This window comes from Somniosus microcephalus, chromosome 21 (genome assembly GCF_052327205.1).
Source record: "Somniosus microcephalus isolate GS21.2 chromosome 21, FLI_Smic_1.0, whole genome shotgun sequence".
Taxonomy (NCBI): Eukaryota; Metazoa; Chordata; class Chondrichthyes; order Squaliformes; family Somniosidae; genus Somniosus; species Somniosus microcephalus.
Window position 1 is genome coordinate 19,984,018 of NC_141007.1, and position 26,713 is coordinate 20,010,730.

The following is a 26,713-nucleotide window of genomic DNA, read 5'->3' on the forward strand; positions in this document are numbered from 1 at the left end:
CTCCCAAACCCGCGACCTCTTCCACCAAGAAGGACAAGGGCAGCAGGCGCATGGGAGCGCCACCACCTCCAAGTTCCCCTCCAAGTCTCTCACCATCCCGGCTTGGAAATATATCGGCCGTTCCTTCCATCGTCGCTGGGTCAAAATCCTGGAACTCCCTCCCTAACGGCACTGTGGGAGCACCTTCACCACACGGACTGCAGCGGTTCAAGAAGGGGGTTCACCACCATCTTCTCGAGGGCAATTAGGGAGCAGTAAGTGCTGGCCTTGAGAGCGACGCCCACATCCTGTGAACGAATAAAAAAAAGAGGTATGGGAAGGAGTTCCATCAGTCTGAAGAAAAGCCTAGAGTGGAAATGTTGCTATTTAGAATTGGTGCTTTTTATTTTGTAGGCTTTACTCCTGGTGCTAAAGAGCTCTTCAAACAAGAGAACCATCTGACCATGTACCAACTTCCGACAGCAGAGATAGTCAAAGAACCAGTGCCACGGCGACTGCTATATGTAACCAAGAGACGACCACCACTCAGTCACATGATTAGCCTTTTTGTGAGAGATACAATGACCAGTGAGTATTATTTTGAATGTACCTTGGTTTTGAAAGCAAGAACTTCCATTTAGATAGAGCCTTTCATGGCCTCAGGACGTCCCAAAGCGTTTTACAGTCAATGAAGTACTTTTGAAGTGTAGTCACTGTTGTAATGTAGGAAATGTGGCAGCAAGGTTCCAAAACCAGCAATGTGATGGTGGACCAGGTGATCTGTCTTTTATTGATGCTGCCTGGCCTGCTGAGTATTTCCAGCATTTTCTGTTTTTGTTTTTTATTGACCGAGAACTCCCCAGCTTTTCTTCGAAATAATGCTATGGTATGTTTTATGTCTACCTGAGAGGGCAGACAGGACCTCGGTTTACGTCCCATCCGAAACACAGTACCTCCGACAGTGCAGCACTCCCTCAGTACTGCACTGAAGTGTCGGCTTTGATTTTGTGCTCAAGTCACTTGAGTGGGGCTTGAACCCATGACCTGCTGACTCAGAGGTGAGAGTGCTACCCACTGAGCCACGACGAGCAACTTTCAGTGAAACTTCATATTAAGTATAATTTAGGATCAGTATCTTTGAAGCCTGTCTAAAACTGTTTAGCTAGACATGGTCCATGTGTATTTGTTTGCTTCAGTTTGATCCTGCTACCTTTTATCAGAGTCTTGTATCCTGTTTAAGTTGGAAAAGTGATGTACAACTCCAGCATCCATTTCACAAACCATCTAAAGTGAACTTTCAGTGTGTGGCTTGACCTAAATAGACATAGAAACATAGAAGGTAGGAGCAGGAGTAGGCCATTCGGCCCCTCGAGCCTGCTCCGCCATTCAATGAGATCATGGCTCATCATCCAAATTCAGTACCCGGTCCCTGCTTTCTCCCCATACCCTTTGATCCCTTTAGCCTTAAGAAATATATCCAACTCCTTCTTGAATATACTTAATGAATTGGCCTCCACTGCCTTCTGTGGTAGAGAATTCCACAGGTTCACCACTCTCTGGGTGAAGAAATTCCTCCTCATCTCTGTCTTAAATGGCTTACCCCTTATCCTTAGACTGTGACCCCTGGTTCTGGACTCCCCGGCCATCGGGAACATCCCTTCCTGCATCCAGTCTGTCCAGTCCTGTCAGAATTTTATAAGTTTAAATGAGATCCCCTCTCATTCTTCTAAACTCCAGCGAGTATAAACCCGATCGACCCAATCTCTCCTCATATGTCATTCCTGCCATCCCAGGTATCAGTCTGGTGAATCTTCGTTGCACTCCCTCCATGGCAAGAACATCCTTCCTCAGATAAGGCGACCAAAACTGCACACAATACTCAAGGTGTGGTCTCACCAAGGCCCTGTACAACTGCAGCAAGACATCCTTGTTCTTGTACTTGAACCCTCTCGCTACGAAGGCCAACATACCATTTGCCTTCTTAACCGCCTGCTGCACCTGCATGCTTACCTTCAGCGACTTGCACAAGGACACCCAGGCCAATCTATTGCCGTTCAGATAATAATCTGCCTTCCTGTTTTTCCACCAAAGTGGATAACCTCGCATTTATCCACATTATACTGCATCTGCCATGCTTCTGCCCAATCACCCAACCTGTCCAAATTATACTGGAGCTTCTTGGCATCCTCCTCACAGCACACACGCCCACCCAGCTTTGTGCCATCTGCAAACTTGGAGATATTACACCTAGTTCCCTCGTCTAGATCATTTATATATATTGTGAATAGCTGAGGTGCTAGGACCGATCCCTGCGGTACCCCACTAGTCACTGCCTGCCACTCGGAAAAAGAGCCGTTTATTCCAACTCTTTGCTTCCTGACTGCCAACCAGTTCTCTATCCAAGTCAGTACCTTGCCCCCAATCCCTTGTGCTTTAACTTTACACGCTAATCTCTTATGCGGGACCTTATCGAAAGCCTTCTGAAAGTCCAAATACACCACATCCACTGGTTCTCCCTTATCTATTCTACCAGTTACATCCTCAAAAAATTCCAGTAGATTAGTCAAGTACGATTTACCTTTTGTAAATCCATGTTGATTTTGTCCGATCCTGTCACTGTTTTCCAAGTGCTCTGCTATTACATCTTTTATAATGGACTCTAGCATTTTCCCCACTACCGATGTCAGGCTTACCGGTCTATTATTCCCTGTTTTCTCTCTACCACCTTTTTTAAATAGTGGGGTTACATTAGCTACCCTCCAATCCATGGGAACTGTTCCAGAGTCTATCGAGTTCTGGAAGATGACCAGCAATGCCTCTACTATCTCCAGGGCCACTTCCTTAAGTACCCTAGGATGTAGATTATCAGGCCCTGGCGATTTATCGGCCTTCAATCCCGTCAATTTCCCTAACACCATTTCCCTACAAATACTGATTTCTTTCAGTTCCTCCCTCTCATTAGACCCTATGTTCCCCGACATCTCTGGGAGGTTATTTGTGTCCTCCTTTGTGAAGACAGAACCAAAGTATGTATTTAATTGGTCTGCCATTTTTTTGTTCCCCATTATAAATTCCCCTGATTCTGACTGCAAGGGACCTACGCTTGACTTCACCAATCTTTTTCTCTTCACATAGCTATAAAAGCTTTTACAGTCAGTTTTTATGTTCCCTGCCATCAACCCTCAGAATTAAGAGCCAGAATGGTTGAGCCTGTGAGGAAAAAATTGGTGTCTGAACTTGACGCCAACAAAGTTTAAAAACTAAAACTGTTATTGCTCTATGCCCCTTCTCTCCTGTGGTTGCTTCACTTTTCTATACCGTGGTCTTCCCCCAACTTTCCTTGATCATTGTACAAGGATCGGCTGAAAAAATATGGATGAATTAACGGCTTAAAAAATACCGTGAATTTTATTTTATTGAAAAGCAAACAATCATACTTTAAAAAACGGCCACAGAAACATCCATTTGGTAAACGGAGCAGTGAGCCACTGCACCCACTTCTCCCCTCTTTCATTCCACGTTCCTTAAGACAGACTCAACACACTGGTTACGGTAGAGGCAGAATCAATGTGTGGGTAGATTAAAGTGGTCGAGGCCTATTCTATTTTCTCTGCCCTCTGGCCATCCTGAAATATAAACCGAGGCAATATTGATACCACTGTCAGCCAATGAGTTGGAGGCAGGATGGGACTTGTGGTTTACATTTACTCAAACAGAGTCCATTTACTCAACAAAAAGTCTCTATAGCAAACAAGCCTCCGAACTCATGACTGAAACTACAGCAGAATCTCCCGAGTACAACAGGATTATTTCTCTTTTTAAAAAAAAAAATGCATTGAGTGGAGGATAGTTGCATAATACAAATTATGTACATAAAATCAATCCCAGTTCCCTTACAGCAGTGCAGTCTCCAGGCGTGATTGACGGGGGCATTATCCAATCATCTCCATTCTTGGACATTAGGCATCACTATATGCAGCCAGCTATAAATGAGATGGTCCCGTGAGCTGATGGAAAGAGGCAGTTGAATCTGCCTGTTTCCATACTAAACAATGTACAGGAAACTTTGTTATATCCGGCACCGACGGGACCGAGCTGTTGCCGATCTATCAAAAAGTTAATGTTGAAGCATACGGAGGTTTTCATCTCCGTATTGGGCAGCACGGTGGCATAGTGGTTAGCACTGTTGCCTCACAGCGCCAGGGACCCGGGTTCGAATCCGGCCTCGGGTGACTGTCTGTGTGGAGTTTGCACATTCTCCCCGTGTTTGCGTGGGTTTCCTCCGGGTGCTCCGGTTTCCTCCCACAGTCCAAAGATGTGCGGGTTAGGTTGATTGGCTATGATAAATTGACCCTTAGTGTTAGGGGGATTAAATACGTGGGGTTACGTGTTGGTGTAGGGGTTACGGGGATCGGGTGGGATATGTGTCGGTGCAGGCTCGATGGGCCGAAATGGCCTCTATCTGCACTGTGGGGTTTCTGTGATTCTGTATCTGACAACAAACACTGTTGCTTAGCAACAGTTTGTAACCAGTCGGCCCATACCTTGGAAGTGTCTCTGTAGCTTAGCAACAGCTTCAGAGAGACTTTCCAGAGCCCGACTGTTGAAAACAAAGCCACGAGAAGAAAAACAACCTAACAAAATGGCTCTTGATTTCTGCCGGTAGATCGAGGTTTCCGGACATACAACCTCTGGATAAACCAAAGTTTCCTGTATTGGAAAATAAGGCTCACAATTCAATGCTTCTGAATAATGCACTCTAAAGTGCTTTACCTTGACAGCAAACTAACTGAAGACAGTGTAACGAGGTATATAACTCCCTTGGTGTAGCATGTCAGTGCTGGCAGGAGAGATTCTGGGATTTTGCCCATGGCAGTTACTACCTTTTGAAAGATGAGGATCTTAGTATTCTAACAGCTGCAGAGGTGACTGAAATCAAGTGACCTGTGGAAGAGCCAAGATTAGGAAATACTAACGATGAACTATGCTGTGGAACATGTAATAGATTTATGATGCAATAATGTCAAGTGCGATCTTGTAAAAGCATGTGCCAGCAAAATAAATTGTTAAACACAGTACTAAAAGGAGTGTAACTGTGATACTGAATGGCTACCTGTGAATCACAAGAGTCTAATCCAGTGGAGATAGGGGGCCTCCTGAGCCATGAAGGCAACGGTCAAATGGACTCCTTATTTGGCATGTTCTTCACTGATTGCACAGTCAGTAAAGCATGAAATTCATCAATTAATTTTATAGTCATTCAAGGAGACATTGCTGCATTTCACATGTCCTGCTGATTTCTGTGGGATATGTACCGTATCTGTTGGATTTGTGCATTGTAATTCATTAACGAGCATCTAGCACCTTTAATAATCAGAGCAAAAATTACATCTTAAAATATTTTAGTAGCACAGATATCAAAGTAGTGCCATGTCGGGATGTGACTACGAGTTCCCAGGATGTCAGGTTATTTTAAGTCCATCAGACTTGTATTTTGATTGGATTGGAGTGACCACATTACCAGAAGACACTGCATGCTGGTATCTGGAAAAACCTGCTCAATCCAAGGTGACACCCAGTGCTTCTGCAAGATCCTGTGTTTGTCTGTTCCTGGGGCAACAACTTCTCTTTTTTTATATTAAAGAACAAAGAATTGAAGCTTTCAAGGAGTGCCGCCAATTCTTTCTACCACGTTTTTTTTTGCATTCACAGATAGCGTACAGATGCTGTCTCATGGCACAGCCGACCTCATCCTGGAGGCCTGCACAGATTTCTGGGATGGAGCAGATATTTATCCACTCTCTGGCTCCGACAGGTTTGTTCTTCCCAATTACTCAGTGTGCTGCATAAAAAGCAGGCGGTGCCTGATGTACGTGGGTTTAACCCTTCGATGTAAACCATCCATGTAAACCATCAATTACACAAGAATCTTAGGAACAGGAAAAAACCAGTTGGCCCAATAAGCCCACCCCTTTCAGTTTGAACTTGACCAACCTGCCATCTCAATACATCCCTCAATCCATAAACATACCTAATTGTTTCTTGAGCCTATTTGTACTATTTGCTTCTGATAACTTAGGTTTATATGACATGGCTCTGCTTGAGCTCTATATAGTATTTCTAATTCCTACATTGCATGCAATGATTTATACTATGGAGTGAACCTGTCAGTTAAAGTACTCTCAAACATTATAGGTGTCTATGTGGCAGCAGTTGAGGCTGGTCATTGTAGTGGCTGACCTCTTCCTGCCAGGCTCCTTCAATGATGTGAAACACAGATGAGCTTGTCTAGCTGCACACAGTGACATTCCCTCTTGAAGAAATAGTGTCTAGGTGTAGGGTCACAGCAGTACTTTGAGAAAGTGCATAAAGCTGACACCACCGATGATGAGCCTTTCCAAGCTTTTACCAACCTTTTCTTGATACCTTGCCATTTCCCACCGCCTCTCCTATCTCTACCCATGATTTCTGTTCATGCGGACTGTGGGGTTTCAATAATGGTGTTCCTCCTATGGTTGCAGTTCTTTGGCACTGGTTATTGGCCAGCTCTTCCAGCGCGTGTATCCCATGATGGTGAGAGCTGGAGGTCCATTGTCCCTTTAAATGTCCTTGAACACGAGGAGTAGATGTTGTGGCAGGCAATGTGTGTTGACTGGTTTTGAGTCTAGGTGGTGTCTGAGTTTTCGCAGAGTTTGTCCTTTGTATACGTGAGTTTCCCTGACACACGTGCTGACAGAGAATGATAGCTAAAGAGGTGAATAAAGGTTCTAGCAGTGGTGGAGCATATGGATGTGGCAGCCTAACCTTGACTTACCTTGGTACCCTTGTGAGGTCATTAAACCTCATTCCACATTGTGTGGTAGATCTCGGAGTGGCGGAGGTTGCGTGACCGCCTCTGCTACATCCCGCCGAACAGCCTGAGCGATCCTCCCTGTCCTCCGTGCCCAACAGTCGATCCTTGCTGACCTTGACGGCAGCAAGCAGCACCCCCACAGCTGCACCTGGGACTTCTCCCTGTTGTTGATCCCTTTTTCTCCCCTGAGGCTGCTGCTCCTTGTGACATTCTTGCTCTTGTGCTTTCAGCTGCTTAAAAACTGGCTGAAAGGCTGTACCAGCACACACACTTCCACCCTGCCAGCAGCAGTGCACTAATGAGCAGTATAGCTGCCTCAACCAGCCTTGCATTGATAACGAGGACCCGGGGAGGAAAAGCTGGCGGGTTAGTGGCGGAGTCGCGTGGGGTGGTGAGGGGGAGCAATCGTTTGTCACCCGCCAATCGGAGGAAAATCCACCCCATGTTCTCCACCTGTTTCATATTACAACAGGAACTGCACGCCCAAGTAATTAATTGTACGTGAAACACTTTGGGATGTTTCTGAGAAAGAGCGAGCTTGCCTTTATATGACAACTTTCTCATCCTCAGGACATCCCATAGTGCTTTACCAAGCAATGAATTACTATCACAGTTCAGTCACTTGTTATGTAGGCAGAGAGCTGTGATCAGGTGCAGGGTAACTGCAACTTCTTTATTTTTTCTTTCATCCGCGTTCCTTCTTTTCATGCTACTTCAGCTCTGTAACAGTCATTTGCTGCATTTCAGTGTCAAAAACGTTCTGTAAATGCAAATTTTTCCATGATTAGAATTCTGGAAATGTGTAGATTCTCAATTCCTCCAAGCAGTTTCTGAGATTGACTGACACTGGACATTTCATTAGGATTGAAAACCCTACGCATGTTGGATTTACAACAACTGTTAGCGAACTATTTGCAAGTTCTGAAAAAGCAAAGTGATTTATTAAGAGCATAATACTTTGCAGTATATATATATATTTTTGTAAGTCATTTAATTTTGTGTCTGTGTGTTTCCTGATCTCTCTCGTATTGTGTTTTTCTGGTGCTGCAGGAAAAAAGTGCTGGATTTCTACCAACGAGCCTGTCTCTCCGGGTACTGCTCAGCTTTTGCCTATAAGCCGATGCACTGCACCCTGTCCTCCGAGCTGAACGGGAAGTGCATCGAGTTGGCCCAGGTGCCAGGTCAGAATGCCATCTTCACCTCGTATGACTTACCAGGGACCACGCCCATTAAACACGGCAGTAGACGGAACAGCTGGAGCTCTGATGGTACTTTCGGTCTTCACAAAATTATTGACTTGTGCTATTTGCGGGGATTTTTTTCTCCTAATGTGGTGTGACGTGATAAAACTCACTACGCACTTGGTTTGAGTATAAAGCAAGGCTTTAATCAACTTGTTTCAGAACATGGAGGTCTAGTTGTACTTCACTAGTTCCTGTCTTACAAAATGTCCCTGGGCAAGCTTGGCCCACGCCCAAGTATTTATACTCCTTGGACGGCGCCACCAGCTGGCTGTCCAGCGTTATTTCATGAGTAGTTTCTTTATGATGATGAGATTTATAACGTGTGTGTGTGGTTTCTTCCCCCGTTTTACCTCCTTTCCTGACTCTTACTTGGGTACAGTTCCATTGGCAGCTCAACCCTTCAGGGTGACTTGTGCAAGTCTTATGAGCCTGTTTAGTGCCTTTTTTTGGGGTATAAAATGCCTCTACTTTCTCCCCAACAACCCAGGTCCGCACTGATTACAACCAAACTGAAGGGCAGTCTGCACTGGTGCCCCAGGTTGTCTGATCACTCAGCACCTCCCTAAAAAGCAACATGGATAGATCAGTAATTCAGAGGCGCAGGAGTGGTGTATCAAACCTGAATCCGATCACCCCGGAGCGTACATTTTCCAATTACCATTATTTTATCACTGGGTTAAATGGGTTATAGCTGACATTAAAATGACTGTGATTGAAAATCTAGGCTTGAACTACCACAGAATCCGACAACCCCGTGTTGCCCAATTCCTTAAAGGGGACAGTATTTTTTAGGGGATAGTGTGTGTTAAACAGACGAGCTTTTTTTCCACCGCAAAGAACTAGTTTCCCTGTCAAGCTGTTCATGAGGAAAGGTAAATGTAAGCTTGAATTACACTTGGAGACAATGATGCTGACACTTTTTTTATTTTCTTTCCCCCCTACCATTTTCAGATGGAGTGGGTAGACTAGGAACCTGCTTTTAGGGCTTAAAGATACATTCTTGGGGCTGGTGGGCCGGTGATCTGGTAGCTGACCAGCTGTGTTCCTGCCTCACATGAGGGAAAATTCGCGCAGGGGATTGCATGGCTGTGGCGGAGGGGGTGTCGGGAGAGAAGGGATAGGTTAGATGGTGGAAAGGGCAGCTTCAATGGACCGGCAGCTCCCAGCTCCATGGCCTCTTGCTGAGGAGGACAAGAGCAGTATTACCATGAGCGCAATACCACCTACAAGTTCCTCTCCCAAGTCAGATGCTGACTTGGGACATTTATCGCCGTTCCTTCATCGTCGCTGGGCCGCAATCTTAGAATTCCCTATTTGACACCAACACGAGAGCTCCATCAGCCCAAGGATGGCAGTGATTCAAGAAGGCCCACCACCACCTTCTCAGGGTATCGAGGGGAGGGTAACAGGTGCCCACATCCTGAGAACAAATTTTTAAGAACTCAGTGCAGCAGTGCACAGTAGCTTGTGCAGTATTTTGCTGTTTCTTGGAGACGCATTTGTCCGTTCCTGATCACTGACCCCCTCGGTACTTGTACTGGGCTCAGCCTGGCAGTCACTGTCTAGTGTTGGGAGGGATCTCATAGAATCTTTCAGCATAGAAAGGGGTGCCATTCGGCCCATCGTGCATCTTTGAAAGAGCTATTCAATTAGGCCCACTCACCTGCTCTTTCCCCATAGCCCTGCAAATTTCTCCCCTTCAGGTATTTATGCAATTTGCTTTTGAAAGTTACTATTGAATCTGCTTCCTCCATCCTTCCAGGCAGCGCATCACCTAGTAACCCCCCCCTCCAAAGGACCTCGGGATCTTTCACTACATTCAAGGCGATATGAGTGCAAGTTATTGATAAGTAGTTGTGCAAACCATATTTTTTGCTTGCCAAAACTGTTTGGCTTGTTTCAGAAGGAATAGTGGAAGTGATGGAGAAGGAGGACTGCATCCAAGCCTTGAGTGGGCAGATCTTCATCGGAATGGTCTCCTCCCAGTATCAGGCTCGGCTGGACATAGTCCGGCTGATCGACGGGCTTGTCAATGCGTGCATCAGGTTCGTCTACTTCTCCATGGAAGATGAATTAAAAAGCAAGGTACTGTCTGCAGTTTCGGTTTCTGCCCTTTTAACCAAAAGCCCCACGGTATCTCGGGTGACTGTCGCTGTGCTGTAATTGCAAGAGCCATTGCAGCTTGGAGGCAGTCATTCCCGCGATCACTTGGCATTTCAGAATTTAGACTTTTGTTGAGGGAGGGTGGGTTGTGAAAGCTGTTTTGCAGAACGAGATTGTGCTGTTTTGAATTGTGTATGGACGCTGATCTTTAACTGCAACTGCTTGCCGGTTTGGGAATGATTCTGTCTGCTGAGACTGACTTTGATTGTGCTAAGTCTTTCCTGCAGAGTTCTTTCTGCTTTAAGCGCTAACATTTCCTCAAAGCAGACATGGGAGAGAGATTTAAGAACAAAGCCTCATTAAAAATGAAAAAAGAGTTGTTGTTTTCAGCATTTCTATTTGTATTTCAGATTTCCAGCATTTGCGTTATTTTAATCTCATTTAAAGCTAACTTTTTGCTAATGTAACCTGTAACAGCATTGTTAGATACTGTGGGTTAGGAAGGTAGGAACAGGAGGAGGCCATTCAGCCCCTCGAGCCTGTTCCGCCATTTAATTAGATCGTGGCTGATCTGTACCTTAATTCCATTTACCCGCCTTGGTTCCGTAACCCTCAATACACATACCGAACAAAAATCGATCAATTTCAGCGTGACATTTTTCAATTGACCCCCGGCTTCACCAGCTTTTTGGGGGCGAGAGTTCCAGATTTCCGCTACCCTTTGTGTGCTTTCTGACATCACCCCCTGAACAGCTGAGCTTTAATTTTAAAGTTAAGCCCCCTTGTTCTGGACTCCCCCCACCAGAGGAAATCGTTTCTCTCTCTGTCAACTCCTTTGATCAGAAACACCTCAATTAGATCGCCCCTTAATCTTTTATATTCAAGGGAATACAAGCCTAGTCTACGCAACCTGTCCTCATAATTTAACCCTCTTAGCCCCGGTATCATTCTGGTGAATCTGCGCTGCACCTCCTCCAAGGCCACAATCTATCCTTCCTGAGGTGCGGGGCCCAGAACTGAACACAGTGTCCAGATGGGGCCTGACCAGAGCTCTGTACAGCCGTAACATAACTTTCACCCCTTTGTACTGCAGCCCTCTGAGATAAAGGCCAACATTCCATTCGCCTTTGAAATTATTTTTTGTGCCTGTCCACTAGCTTTTAGTGATCGCTCACTCACTGCAGGACTTGATCATGTAATCTGGGGTGACTCACTGAGGGAGTGCTACATTGATGGAGGTGGAGTCTTTCAGATAGGATGTTAAACTGAGGCCCCGTTTCCCTGCTCAGGGATAAGATCCCGTGGCACTATTAAGAGAAGGCAGGACAGTGTCCTGTCCAAATATTGATCTCTCAATCAACACGCCAAAAACAGCTTATCTGCACCATCATTTCATGTGTTGTTGCTGTGTGATATTTGACTGCTGCATTAAAACTACAGTGACGTTAAGTGATTGATTGGCTGCAAAGTGCTCGGAAATGTCCTGAGGATATGAAAGGCACTATATGCATGCACTGTCTTTGTTCCTTTACTGAAGACTGAGTGAGTGATATTGTTTTATTTCTACTTGTAACACTACCTATGTGATTGTCTTACTCGTGGGTGGAAAAAAAATCCTCTTGTATCTTATGATCTGTCTCGTAACCAAATCTTAAGCTGAGCTACCCCCTGGAAATCTTTTCTCTTGGAAAGAGATGCAACTGAGCACTCGCTAACCTTCTGCTAATAATCTATCTCTTCGCTCTAGGTGTTTGCAGAGAAGATGGGTTTAGAGACAGGCTGGAACTGCCACATCTCTCTGCTACCGTACAATGGAGGTCCCGGCTCCGAGATCCCACAATCCAGCCCGAGCCACACGGGCTCCCTGCATGACGACCTTCATCAGGGTAGGGGACCCTTTGTTACTTTTTATTCAGGCCTGTAGAATATGTTCTGTGTGTGTAACCAGTGTAATATGTGCACAAAATTCAATACCTATGTTTCAAAGATTAAAGGCTTGAGAGCAGTCAACCCTCAGTTCATAGATATAATGGCCCAGAAATTCGGGTCTCCACGGGTGAGTACGCACGACGCACTCACCCGTAGGCCCAATGGAAGTGCCGGTTTCGTGCATGCACTGTGCATGCGCAGGAAACCGGCACTTCCGTTCCTCTGAAAGAAGGGGTTAAGAGGTGGAACGCGTACGCAGGAGAGGCAGCGCGTGCGCATTGAACTTACGTTTTTTTTGCAGGTTTTCCCGGGAAGGTAAGTCTCCAGAAGTTAGACATGTAAAAAGCAGCCGCAAGGCCTGCTTTTTACAAGGTACAGGAAACTTTCGTTTAAACGGAGGTTAAATATCCGGAATGCTCTATCCACCGGCAAAATTCAGGAGTCAGTTCAGATAACTTTTTTTTAACTTTTCGTTGCTTTTTTTCTCCATTTGTGGCTGTGCAAGCATGTAGCTGAAGCTGTTGCTTAGCTACAGAGACGCTTGCAAGCTGCGCCGACTGTTTTGAAGCTGTTGCTAAGCAACGGGGTTTGTTACTTCAGACGGAGCTCTGAGCTCCATATGTTTTAACATTAGCGCTCGTTTCTCCGGCAGTGTTGATCGACCGGCACCAGCTCGGTCCCGTCAGTGCCGGATGCCAGAAAGTTTCCTGTAAGTGGTGAATTAATTAAAATTAAAACATTTTTTCCACAGGTTTATTATTTTTAAATACTTTAAAGAAAGGTAAGTTTATTTTTAGCCCTGTTAGAAAATAAAATTATTTTTTTCAAAAATTTAAATTATTGTTTGAAAGTTATTTCATGTAATTTATAGTTTATTTTAAAAATGTGATTTAAAAAAAATTTATTTGAAGACTTAGTGATGTTTTGGGGCTTATACCATTTATAGGTTTGACAGGCGTTCCTGTCAAACTTATGAATGAAGCATTCCCTGCTACCATTGGCTCTCCATGGCCCGCGCGATCCACTTTGAAGCAGCGTTATTTTTTTTACTGGGCGGGGGAAGCAGTGCAACCGGCTCTGTAGAACATGGTGAGAACAGAGGAGCCATGGAGATGTTAACTGACTTATCCATCCTATCTCCTTAAGTCAGTGGGGGTGATTCAACCACGCTGAATCCTTGCACCCTAGTCAGTGTTCTTTTTTAATACGTAGATTCGAAGGATGATGCAGAGGGAGCATTGCTTATGGAAGAAGAGAGACACTCGGACCTCATTAGTTTCCAGCCGACAGACAGTGACGTGCCCAGCTTTCTGGAAGATCACAACAGGGTAAGATGCAGGCTCGGTGATGGGTCTGTACATGGAGCCACTGAATTTGTGGCCACTTCCATTACGTAAATTGTTACCTTAGAATTGGACGGAAATCTTAATTCAATGTATCTTCATAGATGTTGATGGCTGGTTCATAAAATCGTGTGTAGTCATTGCAGTTTAACATGTACCCAGTTGATCATGAGATTGAGTGCAGGGAATCCACTTTGAAGCAACTTACACAACACAGTTTTAACAATAACAACAATAATGTGCATTTCTATAGCACCTTTAAAGTAGTAAAAGCATTCCAAGGTGCAGGAGCATTATCAAACAAAGTTTGACACCAAGCCACTTAGAAATATTCGAACAGGTAACCAAAAGCTTGGTCAGAGGATTGATCTTCAGGGATTCTGTTTTTTTTTAAAGCTATTTTTATTTGTTTTCCTGAGTTGAGCCACATTCTTGGTTGAGAGGTCTGAGGGGTGACTTGCTCTCAGCCCTCTGCAGATGTTACTGGAGATCTCATCACTAGCGTGGGTGCCTGGGGGGAACGCACACGCTTTCTCTGTGGAGGAGGACCTGCACTGAGCTTTGTGCCTTCCTACACTGGCACTGCTGAGACTGAGAGTTCACTAGCTGGGGAACGGCAGAGCAGGCTGGTCTCCTGTCACTCTGACCCACGCCTTAGAAAGCTCCAGTACAGTCTGCATACAGCCCTTGTAGCATCCATTTTTAAAAATATTGCAGTAACGTAAATGAGACACTGGCTTTCTTTTCCTTAGGCTAAACTGCCACGAGGAATCCATCAGGTGCGACCACATCTCCAGAACATCGATAATGTGCCTTTACTGGTCCCTCTGTTCACAGACTGCACTCAAGATAGTAAGTGAGCATCATATACCTGTGCACTTTTAGCCACATTTAGCAATACATTGACAAGTGATGCTAATGTTGTACTTCTAGTCGGTTTGAGATAATTGGCTAAAAATCCAGGAGGGAAATTTGGAGAATTTTTTTTTTACGCAGTGAGTTGTTATGATCAGGAATGCACTGCCTGAAAGGTTGGTGGAAGCAGATTCAATAACTTTCAAAAGGGAATTGACTAAATCCTTGAAAAAGGGAGAAATGTGCAGGACTGTGGGAAAGAGCAGGGAGTGGGACTAATTGTGACGCGATGGCCCAAATGGCCTCCTTCTGTGCTGTAAGATTCTGTCTCTCAAAATGTCGCTTGGACCCAGCAGTCAGTCTGAGAAATGGGGCAGGGTTGACTCGGCAATTGGTACTTGGGGAAATGCACGACAGCGTTTCAAAGCGATTTTATCGATTCCACGGCTGAATTTGGGGGCCGCACCCCCAGGCCAGTAAATCACATGTCCAGTTGCATTTTTACACTCACCAATCCCAGAAATTTCAGCAACTCTGTTATTTTAGCAACACTTGTCTCTGAATTCGTAAGACGGGAAGTAATGCAAAGTTCAATTCATCAGCACCCCAGAGGCCTGGCCCAGAGATGGCATTACACATGGATTAAGTTATCTCCATGATGTTTCACAAAAGTCATCTATCTGGCCTCATACCTTGCGCCCTGTAGTTTCATTTACAGGAAACTTTGTGCTATCCGGCACCGACGGGACCGAGCCGTTGCCGTCCCATCAAAACTGCCGGACAAACCAGCGCTAATGTTGAAACATACGGAGATTTTGAGCTCCGTATCTGGCAACAAACCCTGTTGCTTAGCAACAGCTTCTAAACAGTCGGCCGTACCTTGCAAGCATCTCTGTAGCTTAGCAACAGCTTCAGCGAGACCTTGCAGAGCCTGACTGGTGGACAAAAAAGTAACGAAACGGCTCCTGATTTTTGCCGGTGGCTCGAGCATCCCGGACAGTTAACCTCCGGATAAACCAAAGTTTCCTGTATAAGTTTCTTTATTTTGTTGAGTGAAGGGCCAAAGCCTGCAGCACAGGACTCCCATCAAGCTTGTAAAGAGGAGAGAAATCGGGAAACAGTGATTATACGACCCCAAGCTTTAAAAGCTTGTAATTTGTCGGAAAAGGAAAAATTGGGGGCAGGTGAAGCGTTCCACGGTTTGGAGGTCCGAGGAAAGAATGTGTTGGAGTAGGAGAGAGGGCGAAGAGGTTTGATTGCAGTGAGGCGGCAGCGTGTAGGATGTTCATTCTTACGTAATTCCCTGGTAATGTGAATTTTTGTTTTACACGCACGCTGCTCTTCCTTTTCCAGCAATGTGCGAGATGATGAAGATCATGCAGGAGTACGGGGAGGTGATCTGCTGCCTGGGCAGCTCTGCCAACTTCCGGAACAACTGCCTTTTCCTGCAGAGCGACATTGGGTGAGGGTCTCGTTCTGCGCACGTTTGGCACAGTTTGCTTGTAAAGCAAGGGGTGGATGGGAGGATTGAGTGTAGAAGAGTGGAGGGATTGTCCAGTTCTGGGCACAGCAGGAATCTCTGAGCAATAGCAAAATACTGCGGATGCTGACGAAGGGTCACAGACCTGAAAGGTTAACTCTGTTTCTCTCTCTACGGATGCTGCCTGACCTGCTGAGTGTTTCCAGCATTTTCTGTTGTTATTTCAGGAATCTCTGAGCGTTTAGTAGTCTAGAATCTAATAGGCAACCCTGCATTCGGTGTGGTCACAGAGTAAGGGTGTTGACTCTATGCACTCAAGTGGAATTCTTTTTCTCCTTTCCAGCTGCTTTCCGTAGGGAACAAGCGCTGAAGAACTCGAATGGGGGGAGGGTGGAGATTGCCACAGGGAACTTGTTTCACTGAGTATCTTCAGAATCAGCTGCTTACCAAAGGCATGGTGATATTGAGGGACAAGGTTTGTTTTATGAAGGACAGAAATTACTCTTAACCAGCTGCCTCTCAACCAGGGGGAAAGGAAGGTCATTAAGAATTTGGTTTCATCTTTGGGGTTGACACTGTCCTGCGGATATTGATGGCTTAGAGGTGAAGACTGCAGCCCCGAGCCATTGGACCAAGGGGAAGGTCCAAAGGTTCGATCCCCAGTCTATTAGCCAATCTCAGCTGAGGGTGATACTATATATGTGGTCACAGAGCTCCTGGGTTGGGGATGAAAAAATCAGCCAGGGAGTCCCCGACCTTTTGAGGAAGTAATAGGAATTTTGGACATAGATGGCACTACACGTGATTACGGTAGACAAACGCAGCAACCCATTTCCATGCAGCAAGGCCCCGCAAACAGTGAAGAGATAATTGACCAGTTAATCTGGTTTGGTGAAAAGTTGGCCAGGACACTGGGAGAAAAAAGTGCCTGGGGATCTTTTACATCCACCCAAGTAGACAGACGCCTTTGTTTTAACATCTCGTCCAAAATTCAGCACCTCCGACAGTGCAGCACTCCTTCATTATTGCACTGGAGTGACTGCCTAGATTATGTGTCCAGAGTTGAAACGTGACCCCACAACCACCTGACTTGGAGACTAGAGTGCTGTGAACTGAGCTAAGCTGGCACTGAGTAATACTGGACTTGGTGGACAGTCTCACCAATATTGAGACAGTCAATATAGCTGGAGAGTCACTGAGACGGCCTCCATTCACATTTCTATTTTTTATATATGATTTATAGATTTTCTATTTGTTTCTGGGCTGCTACATTCTAGTCTTTTCACACAGTGATTATTCCAGTTTGCATCTTTAAACACAAAGTATGGATTTTACCAACAGCAGACCAAACCAAGTGGTGTTCTTGCAAAGTGTAATATTTCACATGGGTTGGAAGAATTCCTTTTGAGAAAGTCAGACAGTAGTTAAATGAAGAGTGGGATGGAGTCGCAGTTACAGCTCAGACCAAACGCACAGGTTCTGATCATAGAATCATAGAAATTTACAGGATGGACGGAGGCCATTCGGCCCATCTTGTCCATGCCGGCCGACAGAGCTATCCACCCTGATCCCACTTTCCAGCACTTGGTCCGTAGCCTTGTAGGTTACGGCACTTCAGGTGCATATCCAAGTACTTTTTAAATGTGATGAGGGTTTCTGCCTCTCCCACCCTTTCAGGCAGTGAGTTCCAGACCCCCACCACCCTCTGGGTGAAAAGATTTCTCCTCAATTCCCCTCTAAACCTCCGACCAATTACTTTAAATCTATGCTCCCTGGTTCTGCTAAAGGAAATAGGTCCTTCCTATCCACTCTATCTAGGCCCCTCATAATTTTATACACCTCAATCAAGCCTCCCCTCAGCCTCCTCTGTTCCAAAGAAAACAACCCCAGTCTATCCAATCTTTCCTCATAGTTAAAATTCCCCAGCACAGGCAACATCCTCGTAAATCTCCTCTCCACCCCCTCTAGCGCAATGACATCCTTCCGGTAATGTGGTGACCAGAACTGTACACAGTATTTCAGCTGCGGCCTAACTAGTGTTTTATACAGTTCAAGCATAACCTCCCCGCTCTTATATTCTGTGCCTCAGCTAATAAAGGAAAGTATCCCGTATGCCTTCTTAACCACCTGTCCTGCTACCTTCAGGGATCTGTGGACATGCACTCCAAGGCCCCTCTGATCTTCTGCACTTCTCGGTGTCCTACCATTTACTGTGTATTCCCTTGCCTTGTTAGCCCTCCCCAAATGCATTACCTCACACTTCTCTGGATTAAATTCCATTTGCCAAGGTCACTGGTTCATGGTGACCGAATAACATAACAATGGGGTTGCATGAAAGAGGGCTTGGCAACACAATGGGAAATCCTGAAAGATATAGACAAATATATACAATGAAAAACAAGAGACAGAACATTTAATAGTCCATTTTTTTCCAGAAATGTATTCTCTTGGTGCAGTGGTAATTCAGTTAACATGATATTTACAGAAACCTATTTAGATACAATCAGTCTGTTGACATCATTGTATGAATTTAAAAAACTGGGCATCTAAACTTAAAAAGGAAAATGCTGGAAATACGCAGCAGTCAGTCAGCATCTGTAAAAGGACAGGTCTGTACCTCGGATGAGTACCTTTCGATCAGCTGACGACTGAGAGAAACACGTTTATTAAGGCTGGGGGAAAAAAGGGGGAATAACAGATAACACCAGTCACAGAGAGGGAGTAACTAGGCTGAATGATCTGCAAACTGCTTAATGGGGAACGCCCAGCATATTTGTATGTTCTGTCTTTAGCACACTTCAGGATCAGGGCATTCTGTAGGTAGCAGTTACAAGGTGAGGGGAGTAAACTACAGAGGGGGTACCCTACCATGTCTAGCTGTTTGGTCGCTGTTATGCCTGGAATAGGTGGTGCTGAGCTCCCTTGCTACAGACACCACAAGAATAAATTTGGTAGTCAATTTTTTAAGATACAGGAAACTTTGCGATATACGGGACCGGCGTGATGCCGATCTATGAAAACTTCCGGACAGACCAGCGCTAATGTTGAAGGATACGGAGGTTTTCATTTCCGTATCTGACAACAAACACTGTTGCTTAGCAACAGCTTGTAAACAGTCAGCCCGTACCTTGGAAGCGTCTCTGTAGCTTAGCAACAGCTTCAGAGAGGCTTTCCAGAGACTGACTGTTTAAAAAAATGCTAGGAGAAGAAAAAAAAACGAACAAAACGGCTGCTGATTTCTGCCGTTAGATCGAGGTTTCCGGACATACAACCTCCGGATAAACCAAAGTTTCCTGTATATATTAGAAGTTTGTGATTCCTCAACTACAGTTTTTATTTGTTAACAGCGTTGCACTGGATCCACTCTACCCATCCCGATGTTCCTGGGAAACCTTTGGCTACGCCACCAGCGCCAATGTTTCATTTGATTCTGATGAACTTTCGCCTCTGCAGTTATCTGGCCTCTTGAACAGCCTGCCCTGTTCCATTTCCTTTCACCAGGAGGAGAGCATCAGCATCATCAAACTCATCGAACAGGTGCGTGTGTGTGTGTGTGTGTGTGTGTGTGTGTGATCCAGCGTGCGCGCGATCCAGCGTGCGCGCACGTACGTGTACACGCATACTGCAACATAACCCTCTGCTACTAGATAACTACTTGCCCCAACCTGCGCTCCCATCGCCGTGAGGCAAACCCTTTGTCTGAGCTGAGGTGTTACGCAGATTGGGATGTTTAAAGGGCTGAAGGTAAGTAAATTCTATTTGAAAATATTTTTCAGTTTCTTTTGTGAAACACTCCTCTCATCTTCATTCCACATTGGGTACGTGAGGTAGCAATCAGCCCCTCTTTCAAAAGGGTTCCTGTGGAACACAGAGTCACTGTGTCATCTGTACCAATGCCGACATATGGCCAGCTGCCCCCTCTCCTCATAAAGGCAGCCACTGAGCCTGCACATCAGTTCATTTTTCCCCAGCTCCGTTGCACTTGGTGCTCAAAGTGCCACTGGCTTCTTGAATTCCAAAATAAATAAATAGTGTGGGCTTTCTCTATTAAAGAGATATTTGTTGCATAAACCTAGCTTGTGGTCCCTTGGCTATATAAGGTTGTGGGGTGATCTGAGCGAGGTGTTTAAAATGTTAAAAGGATTCGATGAGGTGGATACGGAGAAACTATTGCCTCTGGTGGGGGGAATCAAGAACGAGAGGGCATAATCTTAAAATGAGAGCTGGGTCGTTCAGGAGTGAAATCAGGAGGCACTATTTCACAACGGTTAGTAGAAATCTGGAAAACTCTCCCCCAAAAGGCTACGGATGCTGGGACTGTTGGAGCTTTCGAGACTGAGATCGATAGATTTTTATTAGGTAAGGGCATCAAGGGATATGGAGCAAAGGCAGGTAAATGGAGTTGAGTTACAGATCAGCCGTGATCTAATTGAATGGCGGAGCAGGCCCGAGGGGCTGAACGGCATCCTCCTGTTCCGGTGCTCCTGTTTGTAATTAAATTGGGTGCTGTGTTTGTCTCTATAACAGTGTCTACACTTCAGATGTCATTTATTGGCTGTGAAGCGTTTTTGGACGTCCTTGCTTCTTTTCTTGACTGCCTTTTTTTGAGGATGTACCTCTTTTTTTTTTAAAAAGGAATTAATTAAGGGAAAATGACCCGGACGATCCTTGTCAGATTGTTAATCCGTTTGTGAAAAGAATGTGGCTGCTTCAATGCAAAGTGGTCTCGAGCATTAGAAAGATTGTAACACGATATTCTCAGTAACAGATGGGCTTGGAAAGTGTAAGATGTCTGTCGCCAGATTTCGGCGTCAATAATTGCTGCCTCAGGTTCTCGAGATATGCCCACAAGGGCAGAGTGCTCTACTTAAACTGCATAAACCAGAAAAACACAAGAAAAAAACAACACTCCAAAGAAATTCTGAACTGAAATTTTCCAGTCTCAAGTAAACCATATAGAATTACTTACTTTACAGCACAGAAACAGGCCATTCAGCCCAACAGATCTATGCCGGTGTTTATGCTCCACACGAGCTTTCTTTCGCCCTACTTCATCTCACCCTATCCACATATCCTTCTCTTCCTTTCTGCCTCATGTACATATCTAGCTTCCCCTTAAAGGCATCTGTGCTATTCACCTCAACTACTCCGTGTGGTAGCGAGTTCCACATGGTTAGAACCACAAGAAGTTACCCAGTAATCAAATAAGAGCCGAGTGGATGGTTTGCATGTATTTTACATTGTTACTGTTCCAGCTGTCCCAGGGCTGGCTTTCCAGGCATCTCTTAAATACTGTTACATGGAGTAGTCCTCGTACGTTTACCTAACGTTCATTGCAGAGACTCACTGTGGGTAGCATCTTTGACAGAGCTGGTGTGAAGTTAAAGCTCCATTTCAGGACCCTCCTTCCTCTTAAAATTTGCGACGTAGGCGTATCGAGAATGTGGAATAAAGGGGAAAGATAGGTTACCTACCTTGGTACATCAGTCATCAAAATAGAATCTCCACACGCAGTGCCCCCATAGGCGTGGCTCAATGTTTGAATCATCTGAGGGGGGCGGCGGGGGTTTGCGGTTAGAGGACTATCTGCTAGTTACTGCACCTCGCGTCAAAACGAACCAATGCGCAGGTGGAGTGTCCCCCTTTATCAGAAGAGCAGCGGGTCATGTATCAGCACCGGTGCAGATGCTGCTAACGTTTGTTGCATCTGAACATACGTTCCCCAGGAGTCAGTTTGACGAGGGCTGCACTCCTGTGGGGAGTGGGGGGAGGCTTCCGTTTGAAGAAGGAAGGTGACCGTACCAAGATGGCTAATCTCTTTGGTCAGTGGGCCCAACACAGTATGGGGACAACACAGTGTAGGGACAGTTTCTTTGACAGAGCTGCTGTGATGATAAAGCTCCATTTCAGGATCCTCCTTCCTGATATGCTTGGTTAGATATTCATTTCATGGTGCTGAAAGGCCAGGCCTGCCAGTCAGGCTGCTTGCATACATGCGGGCAGGGAGCGCCCCACATGGAGCCTTGTATATCATCACAGCTATATGGATTATGCTTGTAAAGATTATTTGCAAAGATTAAGTATAATTAACAACCATTATGGGCTTCCTGAGTTAAATTGGGCATCCGCGTTTTGTAGAATGTCCGAGAGCTAGGGAAGGCTGTCCACTGTGATAGAAATGTATTGCACCAGCCCATGTAGCATGTGTCTACAGATTATTCTACCATGGAAGGCATCGCAACCAAACCCAATCATGTCCTCCCCCTGACTTCCACCATGGTGAACTCTCCAGCAAGGGCCCCTGGAAGACCGTCAGGAGCAAGAATCACAGCTAAATGTTTTTTTTCCCTCCCTAGTTGAGGGTGTCTGTTAACACCCCTACTGGCGCATCAGCTAATTCAGCACACTCCAGCCATCAGACCTGGGGCCTCTTGCCTATATGGCTCAGTACCATAGCGCCAGCTAGATTTATGTACGGAACAATATGGGCAACTGCACTAGTCAATTGTTTGAGGTTGCATGCTGACTGCAGACTGGTACAGAGTGTACACGCCGAGGCCTTTGGATCACATGCCATAATCAATATGAGGCAGGATTACTATACTGTCTTCTGAAGCTGCTACTTTCTACACCGGGCGGCACGGTGGCATAGTGGTTAGCACTGTTGCCTCACAGCGCCAGGGACCCGGGTTCGAATCCGGCCTCGGGTGACTGTCTGTGTGGAGTTTGCACATTCTCCCCGTGTTTGCGTGGGTTTTCTCCGGGTGCTCCGGTTTCCTCCCACAGTCCAAAGATGTGCAGGTTAGGTTGATTGGCTATGATAAATTGACCCTTAGTGTTAGGGGGATTAAATACGTGGGGTTACGGGGATAGGGTGGGATATGTGTTGGTGCAGGCTCGATGGGCCAAAATGGCCTTTATCTGCACTGTGGGGTTTCTGTGATTCTGTGATAATGCATGACCTGTTGTTGAAGTGGTGCCAGTTTTGGTGATAATCTCACTGATGTTTGGTAACAGGATCCTTGAACGACAAGTGTGCTGTCTAAATATACACAGAGGTATTTTAGCTGATTAGCATTCTCAAGGTTAAAGCTATTCGTGTCGCTTCATGAGAGGCTTTCTCCAGGAAGATGTTCCAGTGAGCCAAATCAAATTAGGTTTTGCTTACACTTAGCATAAGCTGGTTGGCATCTAGCCACTGAGACTGTTTTACCAGCTTTGAGGTTACCTAACATAAGTATGTAGGATCAGAGAAATATGAAGGTAGTTTAAGATAGGTGATTGATGTAATAAGTTTGTAATTCTATAACTGAAAGACAGCAAAAAAATAGAAACACTTGCATTATGTAACAACCTCAGGACGTCCCAAACTGCTTCACAGCCAATGAAGTACCTTTTTGAAGTGTAGTATTCAACTATGAAAGGCATCACAACCAAGCCCAGTCATGTCCTCCCCTGATTCCACCATCATGCTCTTTCCAGAAAGAGCCCCTGGATGATAGTCAGGCGCAAGAATCACAGCTAAATGTCACTGTTGTAATGCAATGCCACTGTAATGACCAGATCATCTGTTTTTATGATGTTGATTGAGGGATAAATGTTCGCCAGGGCATTGGGGAGCAGTCCCCTGCTCTTCTTCGGAATAGTGCAGTGGGATCTTTTACGTTTGCCTGAGAGGGCAGACCAATCCGCGATTTAACGTCTCCTCGTCCGAAAGACCTCCGACAGTGCAGCACTTCCTCAGCACTGCACTGAAGTGTCAGCCTAGATTTTATGCTCAAGTCCCTTGAGTGGGACCTTCCCTCCAACAGTGAAGTTGGTGGATAATCGAGCTTCCCCAAAATTTGGTCTTGTATGCACAGTACAGCACAACCCTAGGCACAGTAATATAAATGAGTTCAATAAAAATAACATTGAATTGAATCTTCTTTGAGCTTTGAGATACACTTATGTTGTGTGGGAAGAGATTGGTGTCAAATTGCTGCTGTGCACTGATGGCGTCTTGTGAAAGACTTTGTCTTGCACTAATTGTGGCGAGTAACTGCAGTGTGGCTATTTGAGGTTCCCCTGTATATTTAGGTCCTAGTAAGAATGAAACCAGTGTGCGAGACTGTCAGATAACTTGAGCTCTTGTCAGTTTTACACAGGATGGCTTTTGCTACACCACAAGTTATGTCTGAAAAAGTTTTGCTCTATATATAGCCATTGTTATAACGTAATATAAAAGTTGTCCCATTGTTGTGATACTGTTTGATATGTGGCTTCAGTTCAAACACCAGACAACACGCATTAAAAATTGCAAAGTTATGTTTAAGGGAAGTCAGATAGATGAATTACTTGGTATCACCAAATGACAAACTTTGGTTTGTGAAGGAATAAACCGTATTCAGAAAAATACACCATTCTATGAAATATGCCAGCCTTTAAAACATAACAAACTGGGTTTGAAAATCTAAAAACCTAACAATGGAAAAGCTGTAAACAACATATAGGATATTGAGATAAGATAAGTTCTTGACACTGAATCAATAGCCTTATTGAAACAGAAGGTTAGAGGTTTCAGAAAGTCTGAAGCCTTGGAAAGAACACAATGGTATACCCTGTTTAGGTGTCTTAAACCAACACTTCGGAAAGAATCACATAAATTAAAGAAACATATGCCTTCGTAAAAATAACATCAAATGAAACACGGAGACATGAACCAGTGTTACAAACAGTTCAGGTAACTATGAAGACAATGGTACATCTGGTTGAGGTGTTTTTAATTTACACGTTGTAAAAAGATACAAACAGAAGACTTTGGTAAGAATGACATCAAATAGATGCACCAGCCATCACATTGTTTTTATGATAAGTTTTGAACACCTAAAGGTAGAGACACGATTCTTAATGCTGCAAGCTGATCTGACTGTAAAGATTGCAGGGGTCAACAGAAAAATGACTAGAGATAATTAGCTTACATCAGCAGAAAACTTCAAAGGATATGCCACTGAGAAAGAGTATAAAAATTGGACTTTCAAATGGGAAGATAGATTCCCTTGAAGGGGCAAAGCGATTCTCGGCTTCAGAGGCAAGCTCTGTAAGTCTACAACTCTTTGAGTCTTGGGGATCAAGGTATCAAAGGTATTTGATTTTGGTGGATATCCTGGAATAAGACTAAGAAATATAAAATTGTAACGAAGTTAAGATTTAAGAATAAGGATCTCTGATAATAAGAATTGTAAGCTTTTTGTATTTGGAACTGTTAATGTTGCGATTGAATCATCAACTGTAAATTACATGTCGGTTCTTTAATAAATCTGTATATTTTTAGAATTGTCTCACATAGTACTCTGTATCAAACTCGCGAACTCAATCTCTGTACACTCTTTGGTGAGGAGTTGCAGAATTCTGGGGGAGTTTTCCAGACCCTCATAATATCCGTAAGGTTACAGTCTAGCTAAACTTATTAAAAGTGCTATCTGGAGGATGGTAACATCTTCAGGCTGTTCCTTTCCTTTAGGGAGAGATAGTCTGGACCTTTAGACCCAATTAAGAGTCTTTAGGATTCGGCTACCTCTAACTTTAGTGAACGTGAACGTCTGGGGAATACGCCTGATCCGGGGTAGCCCTAAAGGGGCTAGGACCAGTAATTATCCCTTCAGGTTTACCTCATCTTTTACTTTTTCCAACCTATGCTGTGGACCTTGATCCTTCTTGGCTTTGTAGGAATAAGTTAATGGGGAAGGCTATTCAAACAAGCAATATAAATGGAATCAGGAGACCGGTTGGTAGGAATAATCTAACAAATTGGAGGATGGGCTTTTTGGGCCAACTGACATCTTCCTGTTAAAAACTCTTGTGGTAAATTTTCCACTTGTTCCTGGCGTGGAACTTCATCCGCAGGAGTGCAGATTGGGAAATTGCAGGCACTCAACCCGTGATATTCTATCTGTTAAAACTCATAGATGGAAAGTCGTTGGCTGAGGGGTGCGTGATTTCCCTCTGTGCGTCACGCTAGGAACGCACAAGTGAAAAATGAACCTTTTTACATTCACTGAATCTTATCACTATGATGTAGCCATGTTGCCCATCAGGCCAGATCACTAGATTCTGCCAGGTGCTACTCACAAAGCAGCACCAAATGAATCCGTACAGCAAAAATGCTGAGACCTATATGTGCAGTGTACGGTGGTTTTATATGAAGCTTGTGGCTGGTGGAGGAAAAACAACAGAAACTGAACACAATCTCGTTCCAGATTAATTTAACCAGTGGCGTTGCCATTTTTCCACAGGCACGGCACACAACATATGGAATCAGGAAATGCTTTCTCTTCCTGTTACAATGTCAGCTTACTCTGGTCTTCATTCAGGTGGGAAAATCAATTCTTTCTTCCTCGACGTTCAACTAGCACGGATCAGATCCCTACTTTAGCCTCTTAATGCTGCTTCCAAAATGTGAAACATTGTATTACTTAAAAGTGGTGTAGAACTGCTGTTCAGACTTGAGTATAAGGCTGGAAATTTAGGTAATTGATAAAGGCTGTTGCTTTATATGTGCCTCATTGTGGCGGATGGAGCAGTAATCCACTCTTCAGCACACTCATTTGCTCTGAGTTGGGTTCCTCTCTCCTGTCTTTTCTGTGCGATGAGGTCAATCCCCCTCCCCCCCCCCCGCGCTCTCTCCCCACAACCCCCACTCTCTCTCCCCCCAACAACCGCGCTCTCTCCCCCCGACCCCCGCTCTCTCTCCCCCCGACCCCCGCTCTCTCTCCCCCCGACCCCCGCTCTCTCTCCCCCCGACCCCCGCTCTCTCTCCCCCCGACCCCCGCTCTCTCTCCCCCCGACCCCCGCTCTCTCTCCCCCCGACCCCCGCTCTCTCTCCCCCCGACCCCCGCTCTCTCTCCCCCCGACCCCCGCTCTCTCTCCCCCCGACCCCCGCTCTCTC

The 26,713-nt window shown here is 45.1% G+C and overlaps 1 protein-coding gene across 2 annotated transcripts in view; it reads left to right on the forward strand.

The window, feature by feature from the left end:
- tmem94 (transmembrane protein 94) overlaps positions 1 to 26,713 on the forward strand; it is a 151,972-nt gene that overhangs the window by 81,006 nt on the left and 44,253 nt on the right. For both annotated transcript variants that reach the window (XR_015073042.1, XM_085963319.1), the window contains exons 15-24: positions 394 to 567; positions 5,692 to 5,794; positions 7,883 to 8,100; positions 9,980 to 10,161; positions 11,927 to 12,065; positions 13,321 to 13,436; positions 14,204 to 14,303; positions 15,660 to 15,768; positions 19,134 to 19,323; positions 26,061 to 26,138. Coding sequence is in view for 1 of the 2 variants with exons in the window: in XM_085963319.1 (XP_085819445.1) it covers positions 394 to 567; positions 5,692 to 5,794; positions 7,883 to 8,100; positions 9,980 to 10,161; positions 11,927 to 12,065; positions 13,321 to 13,436; positions 14,204 to 14,303; positions 15,660 to 15,768; positions 19,134 to 19,323; positions 26,061 to 26,138 (1,409 nt within the window). In the remaining variant the exon portion in view is untranslated. The remainder of the gene's footprint in view (positions 1 to 393; positions 568 to 5,691; positions 5,795 to 7,882; positions 8,101 to 9,979; positions 10,162 to 11,926; positions 12,066 to 13,320; positions 13,437 to 14,203; positions 14,304 to 15,659; positions 15,769 to 19,133; positions 19,324 to 26,060; positions 26,139 to 26,713) is intronic.